The 21,630-nt window shown below is 30.7% G+C and overlaps 1 protein-coding gene across 5 annotated transcripts; it reads right to left on the bottom strand.

Annotated features, from left to right (window-relative positions):
• Positions 1–61: 61 nt before the first annotated feature.
• LOC106061298 (exocyst complex component 6B-like) lies at positions 62–21,203 on the bottom strand. Of its 5 annotated transcripts, none has more exons than XM_056010001.1 (25): positions 21,006–21,203; positions 15,749–15,914; positions 15,333–15,471; positions 14,897–14,942; positions 14,522–14,726; positions 13,179–13,322; positions 12,993–13,061; positions 12,777–12,860; positions 12,463–12,509; positions 12,205–12,325; positions 10,864–11,016; positions 9,370–9,441; positions 8,888–8,937; positions 8,644–8,797; positions 8,424–8,533; positions 7,815–7,926; positions 7,536–7,615; positions 6,114–6,168; positions 5,355–5,427; positions 5,005–5,111; positions 4,565–4,594; positions 2,439–2,580; positions 1,657–1,730; positions 750–862; positions 62–656 (listed from the first exon to the last, which is right to left on the bottom strand). In XM_056010001.1, exons 1-25 carry the CDS (start codon positions 21,164–21,166, stop codon positions 530–532), a joined length of 2,634 nt encoding a protein of 877 aa, XP_055865976.1. In that variant the 5' UTR covers positions 21,167–21,203; the 3' UTR covers positions 62–529. The 5 variants fall into 5 exon arrangements, with proteins under 5 accessions (XP_055865976.1, XP_055865994.1, XP_055865983.1 ...); XM_056010019.1 differs by having other exon boundaries at positions 10,927–11,016; XM_056010008.1 differs by lacking the exon at positions 4,565–4,594.
• Positions 21,204–21,630: the final 427 nt, after the last annotated feature.

Below are 21,630 nucleotides of genomic sequence, written 5' to 3'. Positions count from 1 at the left end.
TAAGCCCACCTAGATACAGGAGGATGAGACATTGTGTTTTCTGCAAGTTGAAACAAGAATGAAAAAAAAAAAAATGCTGACCACATCCTTCAAGCCTGCATACTGAATGAATAGGCTTGGTGGTATAGGCTTCTACAAGACATACTTCATAGAGAAATGCCAGATCTGGGAATCATTGTGCAGGTCAGATTTAGCACTAGTTATTTGATCCTTTCAATGCTAAAGATGAGAATGAAAAAGAAGTTTAAAATGTGAGAATGCAATACATTTTGAATCTACAATGAAAACTTTTGATCAAGTCTACTGTCTGATATTAACAGTATGATGGGCTCAAACTCAATAAACATTTGGCTTGATGTTGATTCTTGTTTGTACTGTACTCCTTCATCTTGTCTTTGTGTTTGATGAATTGAAGGTTGCTACAGATGTCTCTGAGTACTAATGGCAGTCCAGCAAACATCTGTCTGGCAGGAAAGTGTTGAAGTCCATGCTCAAGAAATTGGAATAAAATAATGGCCTAAGTCCTAAATCATGCAGCACCATTTTCTAAGACTTTGAGTTGTTTCAAGACAGTCTCTATCAAACGTTTTTTGTCCCTTTCATTTTTCTTCAGAGATGCAAACAAATTGTTTTTCTTTTTGTCACCATTATTTAATCTGAAAATAAATACAGAGTAATGTAGAGTAGTGAGAAATGGTCTTTAAACCATACAAATTGTAACTATTTTGTAACAATAGAATCAAACCTACTTCTCCAACAAACTAACTGCTATATGCCGAGGTACTCGAAGGTACCGAGACTGCTGCTTGCCATAGTCTGCCAGGTAGACTGACCAATCCCAATTGATGAAGAGATCCAACAACTAAGAAGTACAAAATTATAGTGAAGATTTTCAACATTTTTTTTTATTTCTGTTTTACTTTTAAAATAAAAATTATTAGGCAAGTAAAAATATAAAAAAATACTGTTTGAAAAAGTAAACTATATATTGATTGAAAAATGCATCATTTATATTGAAATCATGTAATTCATTTCTACTAGATCTAGACTAACAATAACAAATGTGTGAGATTGGAAATATCTTTATTAATGAAATTTGTTTAGTGCAACTTTCCTGTTTATTACATGCTCAGTGCACTATGTTCCTATCACTTTTGTGGACCAGTTGGGATGAGGGGAGCAGAGGGGGGGGGGGGGGGGGTAGGGGGGGCGGGGTATCTAAGAAGGTTTCCGTTTGGCCTTTTCAAAACATATTTTAAGAAAGATTAAGTTGCTCAAGTTAGAATTTGAACTCAATATCTCAAGCCTCCATGATGGAAGGCTGACATGTTATCCAATGAGCAATTCAAGTACTTATAAAAATAGAAGGTTTTATTGTCTAAAAAAAGTCTATAGTTTAAATTTCCAAATTCTCTACACATTCTCTATCTCCCTATAGCTTAGTACATTTTCTAAATAAAACAATTTTAACTAATTAGGACTAATTGATTAACAATTTTTTTTTTAATTGATTCATTTGTTGTCATCGAAATTAATAATTATGCAAATTTTTTACTTGATCCGAAAATGGGAAATGGGAGATATAATGTGTAAAAGAATTGACCTTGACAGACAAGAGTTGATGTAAGCTTTCTAATAAAATGTACACAAATTTACTTGTCTAAGATCTGTGAAAGCCATCTGCAAGGTTCCATCATTAGAATCTGGTATAGGTGCTGATGCTGCAAATTCTGGAATACATCAAATTTGTTCATAAAATATTCAATTCATCAATTTAGGGAAATGAGTTGTAAATGTATGTTAAAAACTCAAAAAATGTATCATGAATTCATATTACCAAGATTATCACAACCTTCTTGAATGTTATTGTTAAAAGTGTTTTTTTTTTAATTTTTGAAATCTTCTTAAAAATTTGAGTTGAAAAATATTTAAATGTAGGAATTTTCAATTTTGTTGGTGAAATTATTTTACTTAGAATCAATAATTCTTTTTATTATATAAAATATAACCAAAAATAAAATAACTCCCCACTGCCCAATTATTTTTTTTGTTAAAATAAAATACACCCCCCCCCCCCCCCCCCCACGATTATTTTTTTATTTAAAAAAAAAAAGATTTTATTTCAATCTCAAATTAAAAGAACTAGATGAACACGTGTACAATAGAAATGAAATAGAAGTAAGACATAGTTTATAAACTAAGACAAATATTTTAAACCAAAAAAAAATTTAAAAAGTCACATTTAAAAAATTGTAAAAGCCCCCACAAAAAAGGAACCTGAATTTTAGAATTAAAGATCTATTAAAGATCAGCAGAAAAAACAACAACTGTACCTTGTCTCAAAATGAGAGAAAAATAGCACAGATTTACCCAAACAATCATTTGTTCTTTTATTATTTTACTTATTAATTTATATATATATAGATATGTATACATACGTTCACACTGCATGACATCTAAGTTGAACTGGTGGAATGCTCCCATTGACAACAGCTTGACTTCATTGTCTAGCATTAAAGCCATGAGGCGTGATGCTATGTGCTGACAAGCTGACATACAGGCAGTCTTGGCAACTTTCTCCTGTGGCATTAAGGAAGCAATAATTTCATTATAACTGTGAGAGATATCAATTTAATTTTTAGGGTTAGGGTTATGAATAAAAAAGCAATCTTGGTTTTGCTTAAACACATGAAATACTGAAAACAAACAAAATGATAAAATTTGAATTTATAATGGGTGATTTAATACAAATAAAAGTATCAAGTTATTGACACTATTCCCAAGAAAAACATTTTTTTTTAATCTTTCTTCTCCCCCCCCCCTCCATTTTTAGCATTCCACAAAAAATTTACCGAGTAAATCAACCAACCATATCAATTTTCATTGAAATAAAAAATAGTGTATCAAATTTTCTTTTTTTTTAATGGCTCTCTAAAGAATACTCTTATTCATATTGTCAAAATGTAAGCATTTTGAAGAACTAAAAACCATTTTAAAGATCTTTTTACCAATTTGAATATAATACATATATCTCTGACAATATTTTTAAAAAATTGTTTACGTATAGCACATCTTTCATGGTTTACCATGCTCAGTGTGCTGTTTTCAAATTTCTTTTATATTTAGCATCTTGTATGCTATAGCATGCTCAGTACGCTCTGGTTAAATCTCTTTTGTAAACATGTGAGGGGAAGGGGTATCTTAAGGTTTCAATGCTGCCTTTAGGCACTCAGCAAACACAACTTAGATTCAAATTCGAACACCATTGATAGGTAGCCAAGTAGTTTACGGCATTCGGTCACACATCCCACAGAACACTTTTGTAACCATTCATCACATTATGTCACTGATTAATTAGTTTTGATATTAAGTGTGACATGTTTTAAAAGTTGAAACTTGCCAAGTTTATTATTTTTCTTTTAAAGCATAAATAGAGGTATTTTGAGACCTACCATATTGAATTTCAATTAGAAACTAGAAACATTTTTATTTATAACATAAATATTTACAAAACTTTGAAGGGTATTGGAAATGTATCAACATGCTTGTTAAAAGGTATTTTTGTTTTAAACAAATCATTCTTAAAGAAACATATTAAATGACAATAGGAACCTACTTTCATTAAAAATACATTGTCAAAATTTGCTTCTTCAAAAAAGCAGTGAAGTTTGATCAAAGGTTTATCATAATATATGTGAAATACAGTTAATAGTTAAAACAGACCAAGTTATTACATTCACAACATATTTTTCATAGTTTGAAGATGTATGCAATATATAATTTTGTATGCAACATATAATTTTAATGTTCTAAAGTTAATTTACATAAATTATTGTGAGAAGCTAGCTGTGAGATTAAAATTCAAAATTGCTTATGTGACTATCTAGGTTTAAATCTGCAACACTGAATGCCTGTTCTTTGCAGAACAATTTAGTTTGTCAGTAGACACTATATATTTATTTATTGCAAAAGCATTATTTACATCATTTAAATTTATTTTTTTTAAATGATACTTAACCCTTTTAGACATTTAGATTTTCTTTTGGTGAAATTAGGCATATGCTGATGCCATCTATACAAACATGGTTTCTATTGTAAGAAAATTATTGTAGAGTTTTAAAAAATAAAAAATATTATTTCAGATTTTTTAAAAATACTATCCTATACCATAGTAAACATTTACTGTTATGTTTATCTATATTGGATTTTAAAGACATGATGCTATACAGTACACAAAAAAAGGTCATCAGAGAATGCAGTCAATCTAAAGTTTGGGGTCATTGGTTATAGCACAGCAATGCATTAATTTATTTCATGCTTTCATCCAAGACAGCAAGTACAGGCTCACTTAGTTGCATCTTCCACAACTAAAACATCTCTCCAAAAGTACAAACTGAAAAAATTGCATAGTTATTTAAAATCTATTCTTTCTAAGTAGAGCACTAGTAATTGGAATGGTCCCCCCCCCCCCCCCCAATCCACCTAACTTTTTTAAAATCAGATTTCATCAACTCAGTGAGCCTCTATTGTGTATTCCATGCATTCTGTCCATGCTGTATCTTACAACATATTTGGAACAACTGGTATGGAATACCTGCACATGTTAAGAAAAAGAGATATCAGTAAAGAAAATGGTGAATTGAGCATAACTATTGTTGTTGTTTTTGCCTGACCTTATGCTTCTAACAAAAAAAAAATTAAAAAAAAAAACAATTGAAATTGGTATGGACTAAATTTGATAAATACTTGATGGTCTTGACCTGTAGTATGAAAATAGGATGGGGAGGGAGGTAGAACAGAAGAAGAACATCATCATATCCTTATTTCTGTTCATGACCAAAAGTTTATAATTGACTGAAACATTTGTAAAACCTTCCCATTTCCTAATGCTGCATTATCTAAAGGTTACTCTGGAAAAATTAAATATATATATATTGTAAATAGTCAAGTATAGTTAATTTAAAGAGTGACAAGGGGTAGACGCAAGTTATACAAACTACTTACAGGCAAGTTGGTGAAAGACATAAAAATACTTTTGAGGAATACAACTAAATCCATGAGATAGCTGCTAGCTTGCCCTTTTGAATCAGAGATAGTCCAGTCATACGATGCTAACAAGAAAAAGAAGCATTTATTTTATAAGCATAAAATCCTTATAACCAGTAATTTGAATAACCCCCCAAAAAAGGATTAATTTTAAAATTAAAAAAAATAAAATTTTATATCTGATTTTTTTTTTCAACAATAATAAGCATATTTTAAAATAATTTTTGTGTTAGTATTTTATGTTCAATCTTTTTCTAGCGTCATACTTAGTTAAATGAAAGTGCTGTATTTTTTTTTTTTTATTTTACCTAAATCAAGAAATTCATCTATTTTTAAATTCAACTGTTGGTAAATTTGTTGTTCAGCTTCACTTCTGGCATCCTATGGAAATAGTTTAAGAGAAGAAATCTTTAATATCTACATACAAAATACATGATAACTGGTTAATTTAATAAACAAGATGTAGTTTTTGAAATCCTACATAACATTTCGCTTGCTTTCAAGGTATCAAGTTGAGATTTAACTTGAATGAGTATATATTCAGTTGCAATAATAGATTTTAGTGGATTTTTTTTAGCCCATAAAACACAAATTTCCAAATCAATGAAAGTAAATACAATTTATTCATATGTTTAAGTTGAATACTTTAATTAATAAAGCAAGCAAGTAATATCACAGAAGCTTGAATCACAATACTGAAATCCTATATAAAAGATTTGTTAAAACCAAATTAGAATTCAAAGAACCAAGTGAATTGATCAACCAAATGAACTTCTGAAGGTAGCATATATCTCCTTAGATACTACTGAAACAGACTTGTCTGTTTTAGATGACAAGTCTGTTTTAGATACCTCTTGATAAGTAAATGTTATAACAAGCTCATTCTTTTCCTTTCTAAGCACTGTGTGAATGTTGCAGTTGCAGTTTTAATAATGAGGTCAATGCACAGTGCTAACTGTTCACTTTATCAGAAAAATTCAATCAATTTGTATACACATTCAACTCATTAAGATATATAACATAATGCTTATATAAAAACAAAGATGCTTATAATAGAAAGGATATACCTTAAACATAGATGAACCATGAAGTCTTGCTATGTGTACACTGTCTTTTTCAGCACTGGCCCAACAAAATAAAACATTCAAACAAGAAGTTCAATTATCACATAAAAACAAAGTGAAAGTACTAAATATCAGCTAACTGAAATAAGCTCTAGTAAATGTCCTATATCCTTATAGTATGATGCTTGAGAAAATGGTCAGTAGGAAACAATTTTATACAACACTGACTGCTGACATATTCCAGTGTTTCTCAAACGTTTACAGGTGATGCCCCACTAAACAAAAGAAAAATGTCTTTCACACCCCCTTTAGCCAGCTAGGGGGAGCTGTAGGCTGCCACAATGGGGTCCATGAGAGTTTTAAAAATGTCATGAAAAAAAAAAAGGACATATAATTTAACTAAATTTTCAGGGGGGGGGGGGGGGGGGGGGGTTGCATTTATTAGAATCAAAATTCATTAATGCTAGTCTGTTTAGTATATTCTTCTTGGAAATAGTGTTTGGTAGAAGATTTAAAGCTTTTGTATACTAGAAAAGGTTATTTTTGGAAATATTGGAGAGACATCAGGTTTGCCCTCCATCAAGCAAGAAGGTCTGGGGGAATGCTTAAAACTCCCCAACAGGCTCCAGGGCAGAACATTTTCCTGCATCAAAATTCATTAATGCTAGTCTGTTTAGTATATTCTTCTTGGAAATAGTGTTTGGTAGAAGATTTAAAGCTTTTGTATACTAGAAAAGGTTATTTTTGGAAATATTGGAGAGACATCAGGTTTGCCCTCCATCAAGCAAGAAGGTCTGGGGGAATGCTTAAAACTCCCCAACAGGCTCCAGGGCAGAACATTTTCCTGCATTCTAAACTTCACAAATTCTTTCTCCTGACATCTACTACACTTTTTTTTTCATAACAAAAAAAAAGTAAAAAAAGCAAAAAGGAGTGGAATGTTCCAATATTGAAGTGTTTCCTTGCAGAGCTCATCTTAGTATATAAAATGTGCAGGTCAAATTAAATCACTTGTCGATACCATAATGCTAGGGACATTTGATATGAGTAAATATCATGCATGGAAGTCACTGGCCTGATCATAGTAAGACCATTTTCATGTTACATGCTCTGTTGCTGTTGTGTTTTTTTTTTCCCGCATAATGATGTAGGCCTAAAAAGGCGAGAAAATTTTGATTCATTCTTTCATAAAAAAGAATCACTTCAGAGATGTTCTGAAACTTCTATTACTTAATTTTTGAAACATTATTTATTTATAACTAATATTAAAGTATGACCTTTTGTTCCTTTTTGACCAGCTTTTCCCCCACTTCCCTCTTTGTCAGGACACTGCACCCCTACGTGAGAGGACATCAACCCCCCTAGTGGGTTGCACCCCACAGTTTGAGAAACGCTGACATAGTTGGTATAATTAACCTTACTCACCCTGTTAGACTGGAAATATATTCCTCCAAGTACTCACAAGACATTTCTAAGTAGTTCATATTGATTGATATTTGAATCAACTAAAAAGACAAAATTAAGAACATTAATAGTTGTAGATATTTTTTTAAATCTTTTTCTTTGTCACTCTTAAATTAGCAATATATATGTACACATCTTTATTTCCTGTACCTTTTTTTTTTCAAAGGGAATAATGTGATAAATGAATTTTTTTCTTCTGTACTATCTGGAAATCTGTAGTTCCACTGTTGAAAATCTTACCTGTAATAAACTTAGACTTGGTTTTTTTATCAGTTTTGAAAGACAAGCACCTAGTGTTTTAGTCAGCAGTTGGTTGGCAGACTTGCGAATCATATCATCTATTTCTGTGTGACTATGTTCAGAACAGAGAGGAAGAACAAAGTAACATTACAATATTTTGAAACTGCTTTTACAAAGTAATTCACAATTTTTGAGCTATAAATATTTTAATCTTTCACAAATATCGGTTATTTTTATAGTAATAATAAGGTGGACAATTGTAGTCAAACTAAATTTTCGTTTTTTTGGACCAATAAAATTATCTTACTGAAAATTTTAAAATGTGATCCAAAATAGAGAAAGGTTTTCACTTGTCTTTGCAAAAGAACTCAAAGTAAAGATAATTCCTATTTTTAGCTTTAGGACCCCATGCAAAAAACTGCTTTGGTTTATAGACAAAATAATAGTTTTGAAATGTATATACCATTTTGTGCTGTCAATTGTAATTTGTACACCAAATTTAATTGTTATGCTCTTTGGGAGTTTTCCATTGATTTTTAACATAGATGGCACTTTGTGCATTACAATTTAGGCAAGATAAACAAGATGACTATTTAATAAAATACTAACCTCAGATGTAAATCAGCTGAGAACTTTAAGCAAGCATTAATATATTCTTTCACTTGAACATAAATGCTAGGCACAAACTGTGAAAATGGAAACTGCCGTGGATACTCACTCTGTTCATAAAACGTTTAAAAAAAATGCAATCAGTCGTTAATTTTAAACTGTCCTCATTACTGAGGGCTTCTGAATAAAAAAAATGATCTCAAATTTGAATGTTACTAACTTTATCTAACTCTTTATCTGTATAAGGAAACTGGCTACAAATGATGACATAATCTTCAGGCTTATCACAGAGAATAGGGGTGTAGTTGTCCTCAGTAAATATGTCAGTGAAGACATCAATCCACTGGTCTGACAATATGACGCTGTATCTGTCTCTGTTGGGGGACAATACAATAATGCTTTAATCTAGACTAGAAGCAGTTGAAGCACTGGGGTTGAGGATTTGAAAAAGTTATGAAACTCACCTCATCTCAAGCAGAAGTTCTAGTAATCTCCCAACACTGAAACCATAGCCCTAATAATAGAAAAATGTATTTTATTAATATAGCTAGCTTAACAGTTTACAAGCAAAAAAAAAACAACAACAAAATTTTTTTTACTCAATGTTCACTATCCTAAGCTAAAATTTAAAACAGGCTTTTTAAATTGGTCTATTGGTGAACCAAACGAAAAGATAGACAATAATCAAGAACAAATATTTGGCCAAAGCATCATTTATTTTCTGTATGCCAAAAGACAATATTTCAGAAAGTTTATTTTTGTCAGAACATCATCTTTTCGCTTTTATATATATATATACATTTAAAAAGTGACTAAAAGCAGTTAAATGTTAATCAGTTGCCACTCAATATATAGAAATGTCCATGTCTGTAATAAAAGAATTTATCTTCAATACTTCCTGACTAGAACCCTGACATATAACGCTAACAGACACTAGCAGAATTACCTTCAGTGTGTGGCAAAACAAGACAATCAATTTTTTCACCTCCAGCATCAGACTTGCTAGTTTACAGGATTTCTGTACAGAAAAAATAATTATTATTTTATTCACATAGAACTTTTTATAGCGAAAAAGAGATATTAAGTTGATTTTGTTCCTTTTTTAACATAAGTCAAATGAGGTGATTTAGATACAGTTTAAAATAACTAGCTATAGAAATTTCTAATGTAACTTAAACTAAACCTTGACAAAATTGAGGTGTTACTATATTGCCATGGATTTTTTTTTTCTAGTTTTAATTTATAATTTTGTTTTCCAATGTTGTTTTTTTAACATTTCAAATAATACGGACTACATCAAATGCAACAATCTTATCTTCTTGCAGTTTTATGTTGCTGTTTTTTGCAACACGATTTAATCTTATTTTCACCAACTAACTTTTGTGCATTTTAATCAAGGAGAAAAATGGAAAATAGATTTCATAAGTAGGTGAAGGCTAAGGTTCTTAGGGAAATATGCATTCTTTTGTCATAGGTGAAGGCAAAGGCTCTTAAGAAATATGCATTCTTTAGTCAGAGGAACAGTTAGAAATAAATTTATTTAAACAAATATTGCTTCTGCTTTATATTTTTATGTGTAATGCTAATGTTTATAGAATGCTAATATTTTTTTAGATGCATTTTAAAGTTTCTATTTTTTTTTATGAATGCATACATTATTCTTAATACTTATATGTTGATAATGTATGGGTGATTATCTTTTTTAAAAATAATATATCTAAAGGAAAACAAATGAAATAAGTATGTTAGAATCATGGATTATTCATTCTTAACACAGCAGTAACACAGACATTAATTCAACAGTGTTACATGTAAATTCCATTTAAATTTGTTTGCAAATAAAATAATGCATTTAATGACTTTTGCAAATACGCATGCAAACAGAACATTCTGGTTAGATAATGTATTATTATTTCTCTTCAGAGTAGTCTTTGGTAGTTTAAATTAGAAAGGAAACTGATAATAAAATCCTTCAAAGTCTGTATTAGATTATTTAATCATGAACCAGCACAAGTAAAACAAAATAACTTACAGAAAAGAATACAATAAATTAAAGAATAGATTGTAGTGGTATTCCGTAGAGTATTCCTTAAAGCCATTGCAGAAAAAAAAAAAAAAAAAACAATAAAATGTAGAGATTATTAATCATGAATCTTTAAAATTAATTTTTTTTTTTTTTTACTTGAAGGTAGACTGCATGGAATAACAAAATATTTTTTTGGTAGAAAATATTTTTGGCAGCACAGAAAATTGTTTTATAAAACTCTTAAGTTATAGAATTAGTACTCGCTAATAAGTATAATATAAAATGCATGCTATTTTTTAAAAGTATCATGTTAAAAATTCAGTTAGCTTATTATTTTATGATTTGATTGATAATAATCTAACATGCTGAGTTTGCAAGCAATGCCAGTGGTGAATGTGGAGCTGCCATACTAACATTGTGAGGAAGGTGAGAGGATAGGGTAAAAGTAAACTGAGGACTGTCTGAACCAGTTGTAACCTCCTCTATTTCCATCTCCTCCAGGTTATTATTTTCAGCCACCTGGTTGTTGTTTGTTTTCTTCTCTTGAAAACTTTCCATCTGCTTCTCCTGAAATGTGCAACTCTGGAGGCTAACTAGGAGTACAATTATTACCTCACACCACAAACCAAAATCCTCTACATTTATCAACTATCAAATAGTTTCTTTTCAAATCTTGACAAAATAAATATTTTTTAGACAAATCAAAAGCTTAGGGTTATGTTATCCAAAGTCATGACATGTGTTAATAAAAATGGAAGTTTCTTGATATAGTAAAATGAGGTACAAAATGTACATTTGTTTATAAATTTTTACTTTGTCTATGTTGTCTAAAACAAATTTTATTGAAATTGAATTTGAAGTTCTTTTAAAGCAAATGATAAATGAATAATTGGGTTTATTCTCATTAGTTGCTTTATAAATAGTATTTACAAAGTATTGTTAATTTAATTTAAACACATTATTTTTTTTTTTTTTTTTTAGATATTCAGATCCCAGCATACCAGTAAATATAATGAACACATTTTCAGTATGATGAGAAGAGTACATATCGGTTGAAATACAGAGTTTTTATAAGTAAGACATACCCTAATATTGGCTACAATATCTCTAGTACCCTAACATCTGGAATGTTATTCTAATGACATACTCTGATATTGGCTACAATTTCCTTAGCATCCTAATGTCTCGAATGTTATTCTAATGACTGCTAACTGTGAAAACACTAGCATACCATACTTGTTAGATAAATCATTCAGAGATGATTATGAAAATCATGAAAACTATAATAAAAAATAAGAGTACACTTCAAAACAGCCATCACTAATAGCATGCTTAGACTAATACAAATGTATGATAGGGCCAGCTAAGTGTGGAAAAATAAATAACTACACATATAAAAACTTTGAGGATCACCATTAAAAAAAAAATATTAAAGCTTTACAAAGTCTATTGAAATCACAAAATATTTTTTTTTTAATTAAATATATTTTTCACAGCAGACTTTAAACAAAAGATTAAACTTAGGGCACCCTAAAAACTTGACTAAATGACTCTCTCAATACATATACTGTAGTTAACAATATTGAGTCATTTAAACTAAGGAAAAGAGAATTAACTAGTTTGGTATTTCATACAATTGTTTTAGAAGAACAAGAACAGAGATCTGAGCACAGCAGACAAAGAGAAATAACTAGATCTAACAGCTACTAAGTGAATTCTCAACTCAATGAAAACAAAAACTCAGTAGTCACGTACCCATGTTATTCTAAGGGTAGCACTTAGCTTCTCAACAGTCTTCTCCCACAGTTCATCCATGTGTGACCTGGTCACCAGACCTTGAGTTGTGTGTAAAATATGATCTTCTACCACAAAAAATCTGGACATAAAGCAGCAAACACAATGTCAGGTATAGTGGAAACATAATATCATTAATAAATTTAAAATAAGTTATTGGAGTCTTACATGGTTTGACAAGAGTTTTGAGATACAATGTCTAAAGGGAGAGGAACTCACCCTATTATATCATGGAAGTACTTTTTAAACAAATCCAAACTCTCATGCTGTGAAAACAAAAAATAAAAATACAGATATAAGTAGAATTCTTGACAAGGATACCAAAAAATTGTATTAAATATTTTAATTTTTTTTTAAAATGCCTTATACTATGCAACAATTTAACAGAGTTAAAAATAGAATAGAAAAATTTTAGTTGAAAATCAGAATACAGTATTTATTCAATTAACTGCTAGGGAATTAATCTCATACATTAAACCAATACATACGTAGAAAATTATATTGTCCTATTGTAAAGTGAAACCATGAGTTACCATATTTGGAGGAGGCTGCAAAGAGAGCCAGGCTTGCTTCCATCTCTGAGACCTGTAGTAGCTTTCAAACTTTTCTTTGTCTCCCTGAGCAGGAACAAATAATGACACTGCATGATAATGTTGATTTAATTCTTCTAACAAATCTCTTTAAAATTAATTTATGCTAAGCACTGTCTTCAGGAAGCAGTTACATTATTTCTTTACTAATAAACTCACCAATAATGAATAAATATGTAGACACCTATAAACTGGAGAGAAATCAATCAGGTCTTGGGCACTTAATTCCTGTCAGAAGGAATGGTATAGATATATTGAAAATTTAAAAGGCAAAATAACCACACAAAAAATTTATGCTAGGTTTTTCTTTAACAAATCATATAAATAACAATGCATGATGCAGACCTCTTCCTTATCACTGTTATTGGTAGGTGGAGATGGTGCTACATCTTCTACTTCCCCTGTAAATGGATTTGGAGGTGGGGGAGCTCTTCGAGTTTTCACACGTTTCTTAGCTATCGAAGGATCCATGTTATTTTGTTCTGCAGCCTGTAAAAGAAGAAACAATTAAAATGAGAAATAAAAAAAAAAATTAAACATTAATGGAGGAGATATCTAAAGATAGCGGTGATTTGGCAGCATAATCGTGTGTAGCTTAGCAAATAAAAAAAATACAATCACATCACTGTACTCTTTTACTATTACAAAAGCTACATCTGACTGATGACTAATCAGTTCCAAGTTTTCTTTGACTGCCTGCTTTTCTCTTTCAAAGGGGTTCACAATCTAGAGCTTGTCTAGCAACATTTTTGTAATGGTTTGTGCATGCTTTTGACCTAACCAAGTCCAGTCTATGTCCACAAAGATTGAACAATTAGAATGACAAAGCCAATGCTGTGTCTCAATGTTCAGGCAATAACATTTCACTTACATTTGACCCAGACAAAAAAAAAGTAACATCACATCACTTGTGAACGCTGGTTCCAAATGGAAAGGGCCTTAACTCTTTTGATATCACATAGCTTTTTATGTTGTAATAAAAATAAAGCCATTTAGATAATGCAATATACCTCATTCTCTATGCACTGTACAAAATATGTTGATAGTAATAACATATTATTTTATTTGAAAACTAAGAAACAAAATAAATTCAAAGTTTTCTTCAATGTATCATGGTTTGAAGATGTTCCAAATGAATGATCTGTGTGTGGTTCACAAAAGTTCTTCTAATATGTTTGATGGATGACAAATGCTTGCAATTTGTTTGCTCTGGCTTCAAGTGAAAGCAATGCACTTTAATTTAAAATCAAGTAGTGTGTTCATATTGTGCTCATTAAATTCCCCTTAAGAGAATGTGTAATTTATACAGCCATCTGACTAACAAACTTCACAATACGAAATTTGTAATTGATGAATCTCAGACCAGAGAGATATGCATATGGAGTTGTTATGATCATTGACAAAAAAATGCATAAATTGTTAGATTAAACAAAGAAATCTTGACATGTTTCAATAGATCAAAATCTTCCAATAGAGATTGCAACCTGGTTATAAACAAAATTACTATTTGACTTAAACCATTGACCTTAGATGACCACCCAAGCCTTGCAACATGCTTGAGACAGCTGACCCTATAACCTAGGGTTGGAATGAATGCCCTGTTATGATATACTAACCTCCAACAGTTAGGCTCTCAAGGACATAATAATGACATAGATGATCAAAGATTTAGATTATTATAGACTTACATGTCTCATAGCCACTTCTCCTATCTTTGCTGAATGCTTTCTAATACTTTCTAGGAAATCTTTGAGCTCCACCATGGAGGCATCTTTGATCCTCTCCCGCAGCCTGGGTATGGCTTCAGCCATGGTTTGGGAAAACCAATGATTTAAGACACGTGGGAGGTATGTGTGCTCGAGTTGTTCCAGGGTTTTTAAAGCAGGATAGTACCTGTGGATGGTAGAAATGTAACATCATGAAAAAACAAAAATGAAGCAACTGAAATATGTGGCTTCTTACATAAATATATCAAATTTACTAGTTTGATGACTAAACCATACTAGTACGAATGATCAATACAGACTTTTTGTTGTATACATACATTCATAGCAACACTTTACCTTTTGCATTTCATTTGTTCTTGAAGCTTTCCGTACATTTCTAAAACTGAAAAAAAAAAAAAAGTACAATGATAACTTTAGTAGCAATAACTAATGAGGGACAACAAGAAAGTTTCAGCACCAAGCCACTGACATATAAAATACATGGATTTGGACTCTAATGAAGACACTGGCTTTTAACGTGAGCTAACTTTGACAGGTATTTTACTTCAGCTAAGTAATGACATTTGGGATTATTTTTTGTTGTCAAAGAATCTGTACAAATAAATAGGCTATAGAGTGTGTGATCTCATTTCATGCAAAGGACCAAAAGATCTCTAGGTAACTTTACATTTCATATTATCCTTGCAGAAAAATGTCAGATACTTGTTATATTCATAAAAGTGTTCAAGTTGCAACTGTCTTAGCAATCCTTCCAAAATAAAAAAAAACTTACCAGGTAAACACAGACTAAGACTTTCAATAGCGAGTGTAACATTTTTCTGAATTTTTCTATATTTGACTAGTTCATCTCCTTTACTTAACAATGGATCACAAGAGAATTTTAGTTCTCTGTTTAGTCCTTGAATTTCACCCTGAAAGAAACATTTGCAAAACAACCAAGTCAATATAAAGATACAAGACATCTATCAAAAAATATATGGGGTATCATTATATTATATTAATAGTACTGATTATCGTTGATTGAACCACAGGTGGTCATAATAATTTTAGTGTTAATAACCATAATAATTTGGACTGATTACCTAGATTTAACTTTATACTATTTACAAAAAAAAATATCTCAATATAATTGTAAGTTAGACTGACTATTGTATGGGCTACTATGAGATACATATTTAAAATACTAACCTTTAGTTTGGTGGCATCACCACTCACTTGTTGCAGTTCCCTTATGGAGTCAATAAATCCTTGATAGTGGTAGTTACACATACGCTCAATTTCATGATCATGACCTTTGATTCGAGCATCAAGCTTTTCCATAAAGTAATCGACACCTTCCCCATCGTATACAGCTCTGTTTAATTTTTAAAACAAAAAATTAAAAAAAATAGCTTAGAAAGTATTATTAACTTTATTATGATAATTACACAGATATTTATATTTTCCAGTCTTAGAGTATTCTTTTGTTTTTAAAAGAAAAGGTTTATATATTATTGAACATGATGTCGCTACATACTCTCCTAAAACTTTAGTATGAAAGTACTAAAAGTAGAAAGAATGCAAAATTATAAGTGTTATTACTAGAGTCTAGACTTCTAGATAAAGATTATATTTAAAATTTTAGATCTAAGATAAACATAGATGTATTTTAATTTAAGACTACTGTTATTAATTTTTAGATTACAATTATAATAAATGTTATTATCTTTAGAATACCAATTAGATCTATTTAAGTTTAAGTAATTTCATTGTAATTTTAAGTTTAACATATATCTAGATTAGTATATAATATATAATATATATACTATAGTAATATATATTATATTTATATAGATATATTTAATATTATACTGAGATAATAATGGACACATCTATATAATATATCTAGATGAGCGGTTCTCAACCTTTTTAGTTGGCGACCCTCTTATCACAATTTCTCACTTATTCGCGACTTCCAACATTAAATTTTTTTTGTTTATAAGTATGATAACAAAATATTAATTGGAGGCCTAAAGTAAATATCTGATTTGCATTGCTAAAGCTTAATGTTTAATCATAGGACGGTATGTAATTATATTCTTGAAATATTTCTTTGTCACTATTATCCAATTACAAATTAATGAAATTATAATTTCTTTTTGACGTGCATCTATTTACATTAGTATTTCCTATTCACATTCCACACAAGTGACAATTTTCTGTATTTAAATTTGATAACTAACAGGCTGTTTCAAGAAATAAATATATTATTACAAATGGAAGAGGAATGTGCAACAGAGACAAATTGGAACATGACTGCAAACGCTTGATCCAGTATTGTGTAGGCCTAATTAAAGAGAAATGTTTCACTTTTAAACTAATTATGTCTCCTAAAAATTTTTTAACTTTTGACTTTCATTGGATTTCTGGCAAGTGCAAATGAGATGTTGAGTAGATTTGGAGAGTAGGAGGAAATTTTGTCAACATACATGAGCAAATGTTCTTTCACAGAAATTATCGCTTGATCTTATTTGCCAGGTTCAAAGTAATTTCCCTCATAGAGAACAGATACGGTTGGAATTATGTAAATATTATTTTCGTTACAAATGACATACTTTTTTTTCCCCTGCTTTAACTAATGGGGCAGGCAGAGGAAAAAGTGGTGCATGTCTTACAAGAGTGTCCAAGAGCTGCGGGAAGACAACTGAAGTGTCACTTGAACTGCATGGGAGCTTTGAGGCACTACCTTCAACAACAGAGTTTCTTAGCAGAGCCATGCTTTCCTCCCCTGCTACCATTTGGATTTCATTCAATGTTCATGTTGTCCAATGTGTTATGGATTTCTAAACAAAGTTTACGTATTAAAATTCAAATTTTTGGATGCTCTATTCAACCCTTTTTAAAATGTACACCGTTTAGTTCATTGAATATATTTAGGATTTTTCACATTTTGATGTTAAATCCTCTAGGTAAATCTGTATGATGGCCTTAAGTAATGCTTCTTTAACATATATTAAGTATGTTGAATAACACTGACTTTTTAGTTAACAGAATAAAGTCCAATACGTTATAACAAATCCATTAATCTGCATTAATTTAAACTTACACAAATATATCTACTGGACAATCAAAATGTTCTAAATCAATTCTGATTCAGTTGTCAGCAGCAACTAGATCCTCGAATAACAATATATTTAGTAAATTTCAATACAAAAAACTTACGATGTGACAAGTTTTACATGTTAAAATGGAAAAAAAAAATTCCATATTTTCAATGGACATAAGCGATCCCTGACAAATTGTCAATCAACCCCAAGGGGGTCGTGTCCCACAGTCCACAGGTTGAGAACCCCTGATCTGGATGTATACTTTTATTTTTATAGCCAACTGACAATTAGATCGAAAGAAAATTATACTACATCTAAACATACATTCTAAATCTAATTAGTACTATTATCATAATGATTAATTGTACTATATATATATATATCCTAAATGATTATATATATTATTTATATATATATATATATATTATAAATGTTATATTATATCTTTACTTTATCTATTATTATTAGATCTACTTATAACTAGATCTAGAATCTTGATGTAAAAGAATCTTCTACAGTATAGATGCTCTAGTAATCTAGTCCTAGATCTAGCTAGCTAGAATGCTAGATTCAGCTACCTACATACTAAACTAGTCTAAACTTTAGTCTAGACCAGGGGTCGGCAACCTTTTGAGGCGGAAGAGCCAAAAATGACAATTTACAAAATTTCTAAGTTTTTAAAGAGCCACAAAGTTTTTTCTTGCCAATTATAAATAGTACTGACACACTTTTTTATCGGAAAAACACGAATCTATTTATTCATAGATAAGTAGTGTTTTTTCACAACAAATTATACATATATATATAAATAGAGAGAGAGAGAAAGAGAAAAGAGAAAGAGAGACAGAGAGATAGACTATATATATTGCATCCTTAGATAATTTTTTTTTTATTTCAGTAACAGCTAAAGCAGTTAAACATTTAATTACAACACTAATTCAATGGGAGCTTTGGCTTTGCGTGGTTTTAAAAAGTTTGGATACATTCGGCTCATAACTTGTTTTTAGTTTCAAACACGACTTTATATTTTCATTTATATTTATGCAAGAGAACACTTTCTCGCACTAATTAGGTCAGTCCAATGTCAGCACCCTAAATGCCAACTTCATTTCACTGTAGAAATCTGGGAGATTATTCCATGCGCCGAATCAACTAGCGACATTCCATACGGATAATAAAGATTATTATTATTATTATTCCTTTTAAAGCTGTCCACTTTTGTTGCGTTACATACATACATTTCTGGACTTCCAACACTTGTAACTTGCTTTTTTAACTCTGTAAATTATCTAATACACTAAAATTTTTCTTTTTAAATCGATCAATTGCATTTCTAGAGATCCAGTAGGCTTATCATTTCCAAATGGATCAATGTGGATTTCGTTACTATTTGTTTTGAAAGGAATTACTAGAAATGTTCTAATGTTGTTGTTTTTTTTTTTTTGGTTTCGAACTGCTCATCTCTGTCAAGAAAAACATCTTTGAATTTTTTTTTAAATGTGCTGAAGTAATTAATGTCAAAAGCTAGACATTCAAAATGAAGTAACTTACGGCTCTGAATATCTTCTGCAAAAAGAATTAATTTTTATTCAAAACAAACAAATTCTTCTACCAAACCATATGATGGGTTTCCTTTTCCTTGCAGCTTTAAATTCAGTCATTTATTGTTTTATCCATCATAAAGTAAAATGCTTGCAACCATTTGTCATTCTCTAATTCAGGATGATGATTAATGCATTTTTTCATTTAGGAATGTATTTATTTCATTTAAGCACAAAGCCAAACGTATCAACCTTTGGAAAGCCATCGCACTTTGTTGGGAAGAAGGAGGTCGGAATACTGAGTCTCCATTTCGTTTCAGAATTCTTTAAACTGACCATGGTAGACTGTTTTTGACAAGATGATATTTAAAATCCTGATTACCAAATTTATGCCTCAGCTGTTTCGGTTGGAATCGTTTTAGGCACAAAGCACTTCCAAATTATGCAGGAAAACGTGAGAATTTCATGGTTTATTTTGCTCCGAAAAATCGTTGTTGCCCTTTTATTTGTTCCTGTCATATTTCTGGCTCCATCAGTTGTAATTGAAACGATTTTAGTTAATCCATTTTAATGTTTTCAAGGTATTTTGCATGGCATTGGCTACATCTCGTCTAGTTTAACACGAGACAATTTCTTCTTTTGGGCCTTGGGAAAACATATACCTGACAAAAAGGGCAACTCGTGCTTGTCTTTTATGTCTCAAGACTAATCTATAGCAAGTTATAAGACAGAAGAAAGTTGAATATCTTCCACCTGCAAATATGTTACATTTGAAGACATTTTAGCTATTCTATCTTGTACTATTTTAGCCGATAGTAGCAAATCTTTGATTTTTTTTTCTGGTTTGTTTTTGAAATTACGAAACAGTTCTTCCGATGCAGGCAGGAAGCAGTCTTTGACATACTCGTCATCTGTAAATGGTTTGCCTCATTTTTCAACTTGTAGTGGTACAACAGGATTAGCACTAATTGTAGATTGCTTCTAACTTTAAGAAGATAATTCGCTTCTAACTCATTTACTTGAAACAACAAACTATACACAGCTAAAGCGAGTGGTGAAGATGTCAATTCGTCTTGCCTCAAAAGCGAATTAAAACCTTCATAGAAACATCCAACGGACTGACAGAAGGGACGACGTGTGTAATGGGGGATGGGTTTGGTGAAAAGCGAGTACAAGTGGCTGAGAGATCTAATCGGTGCCAAATCGTCTTTAAACGATTCAGAACTATTTTTTAAAAATCTTTTGATAAAATAAATAATATTTGCGCATGGAACTAAAGAGCAGCAGCTTCTCATCCAAAGAGCCGCATGTGGCTCGCGAGCCGCAGGTTGCCGACCCCGGGTCTAGACTAGAGTCTTGACAGTCTTGATTATATTATTATATTGCCATCTAGTTTATAATTTTAAATATAGATATAGAATATAGATCTAACTCTAACTAAATATTAATTTTAAAATAATAAAAAATGTATCTAGAATCTTGATTTTATAAAGCTTCAGTTCAGATGTTTAATCTATTCTTAGATTATTCTAGTCATAGTAGTCTAGTCTAGTTAACTGTTATTGTTAAGTCTAGTAATTACACTTGGCACTTGATGACTGGACTTATTCTTAATCACTGAATATAAATTATTGATCATTTGATTTTGATACAAAATACCAAATGTAAACAATAACATTATTATATATATAATTTTATAAATTAAGACTGCTACACTGGGAGTCGTCAAGTCGACTCGACTCAAGTCTAAATTTTAGTAATTTTAAAATTAAAATGATGGAGAGAGATCTAGATTCTAGATCTATATTTTCAACTGGCCTCAAAGTAGTGGCAAGCGGTCCTTCTAAAGTTTCTATTTCAGTTATTAAATGTTCAGTATGCGCCTCAACCGCTTCTTGTCTTAAAGTGTCTGCATCCTGAATCGCTACATTTAACTTTTTCCATGGATTTTCATCTGCATTGGGTGTTACTTCCGCCATTTTGTTATTATTTACATTTCCGCATGCGCATGTATTATTTATTCCCTTTAAGTTGGGAGAGTTTTCCAAAAAATGAATCGGCGTTCTAAAACAAAACTAAACCGTAATAATAATTGGCTAAAAAAAAAGTTACTACATGACCTTTTAATCTTATATAGATCTATTACAGACGTTACTTAAAAAAAAAACAAAAAAAAACGAGATATTGGTTGTCAATGGTTGGGAAGATTCACCCCCTACCCTAAAGAAATAAAATTAGAAGCGGCGTTTGGGGGGGAAAAGTGGGGCAATCGCCCCAGGCCCAGCGATTTGAGATTTCTTATGCCACCATCAGCTTTGAAAATCATACCAGTTCTCATAAATAAGGACTTAAAGTAACTGATACTTTGGAAGCCTTTCCCATGATCATTCTGAAACAAATTAAAAACGAATATTCACATTTGACTAGAGTAACACCTTTAGTA

The sequence above is a fragment of the Biomphalaria glabrata genome, chromosome 1 (assembly GCF_947242115.1).
Source record: "Biomphalaria glabrata chromosome 1, xgBioGlab47.1, whole genome shotgun sequence".
NCBI lineage: Eukaryota > Metazoa > Mollusca > Gastropoda > Planorbidae > Biomphalaria > Biomphalaria glabrata.
Note: the sequence above shows the minus strand (reverse complement) of the source record. Positions and strands in the feature narration are given on the sequence as shown.

What these genes read in the sequence shown, in the direction of transcription:
- LOC106061298 (XM_056010001.1), bottom strand. Translation starts at nt 21,166, where the DNA reads ATGGCGGAAGTAACACCCAATGCAGATGAAAATCCATGGAAAAAGTTA. An exon ending in TACATATTTATTCATTATTG is followed by an intron (nt 12,861 to 12,992) that starts GTGAGTTTATTA and finishes GTTCCTGCTCAG; the next exon opens with GGAGACAAAGAAAAGTTTGA. An exon ending in GCAGTTAGTTTGTTGGAGAA is followed by an intron (nt 657 to 749) that starts GTAGGTTTGATT and finishes ATTTATTTTCAG; the next exon opens with ATTAAATAATGGTGACAAAA.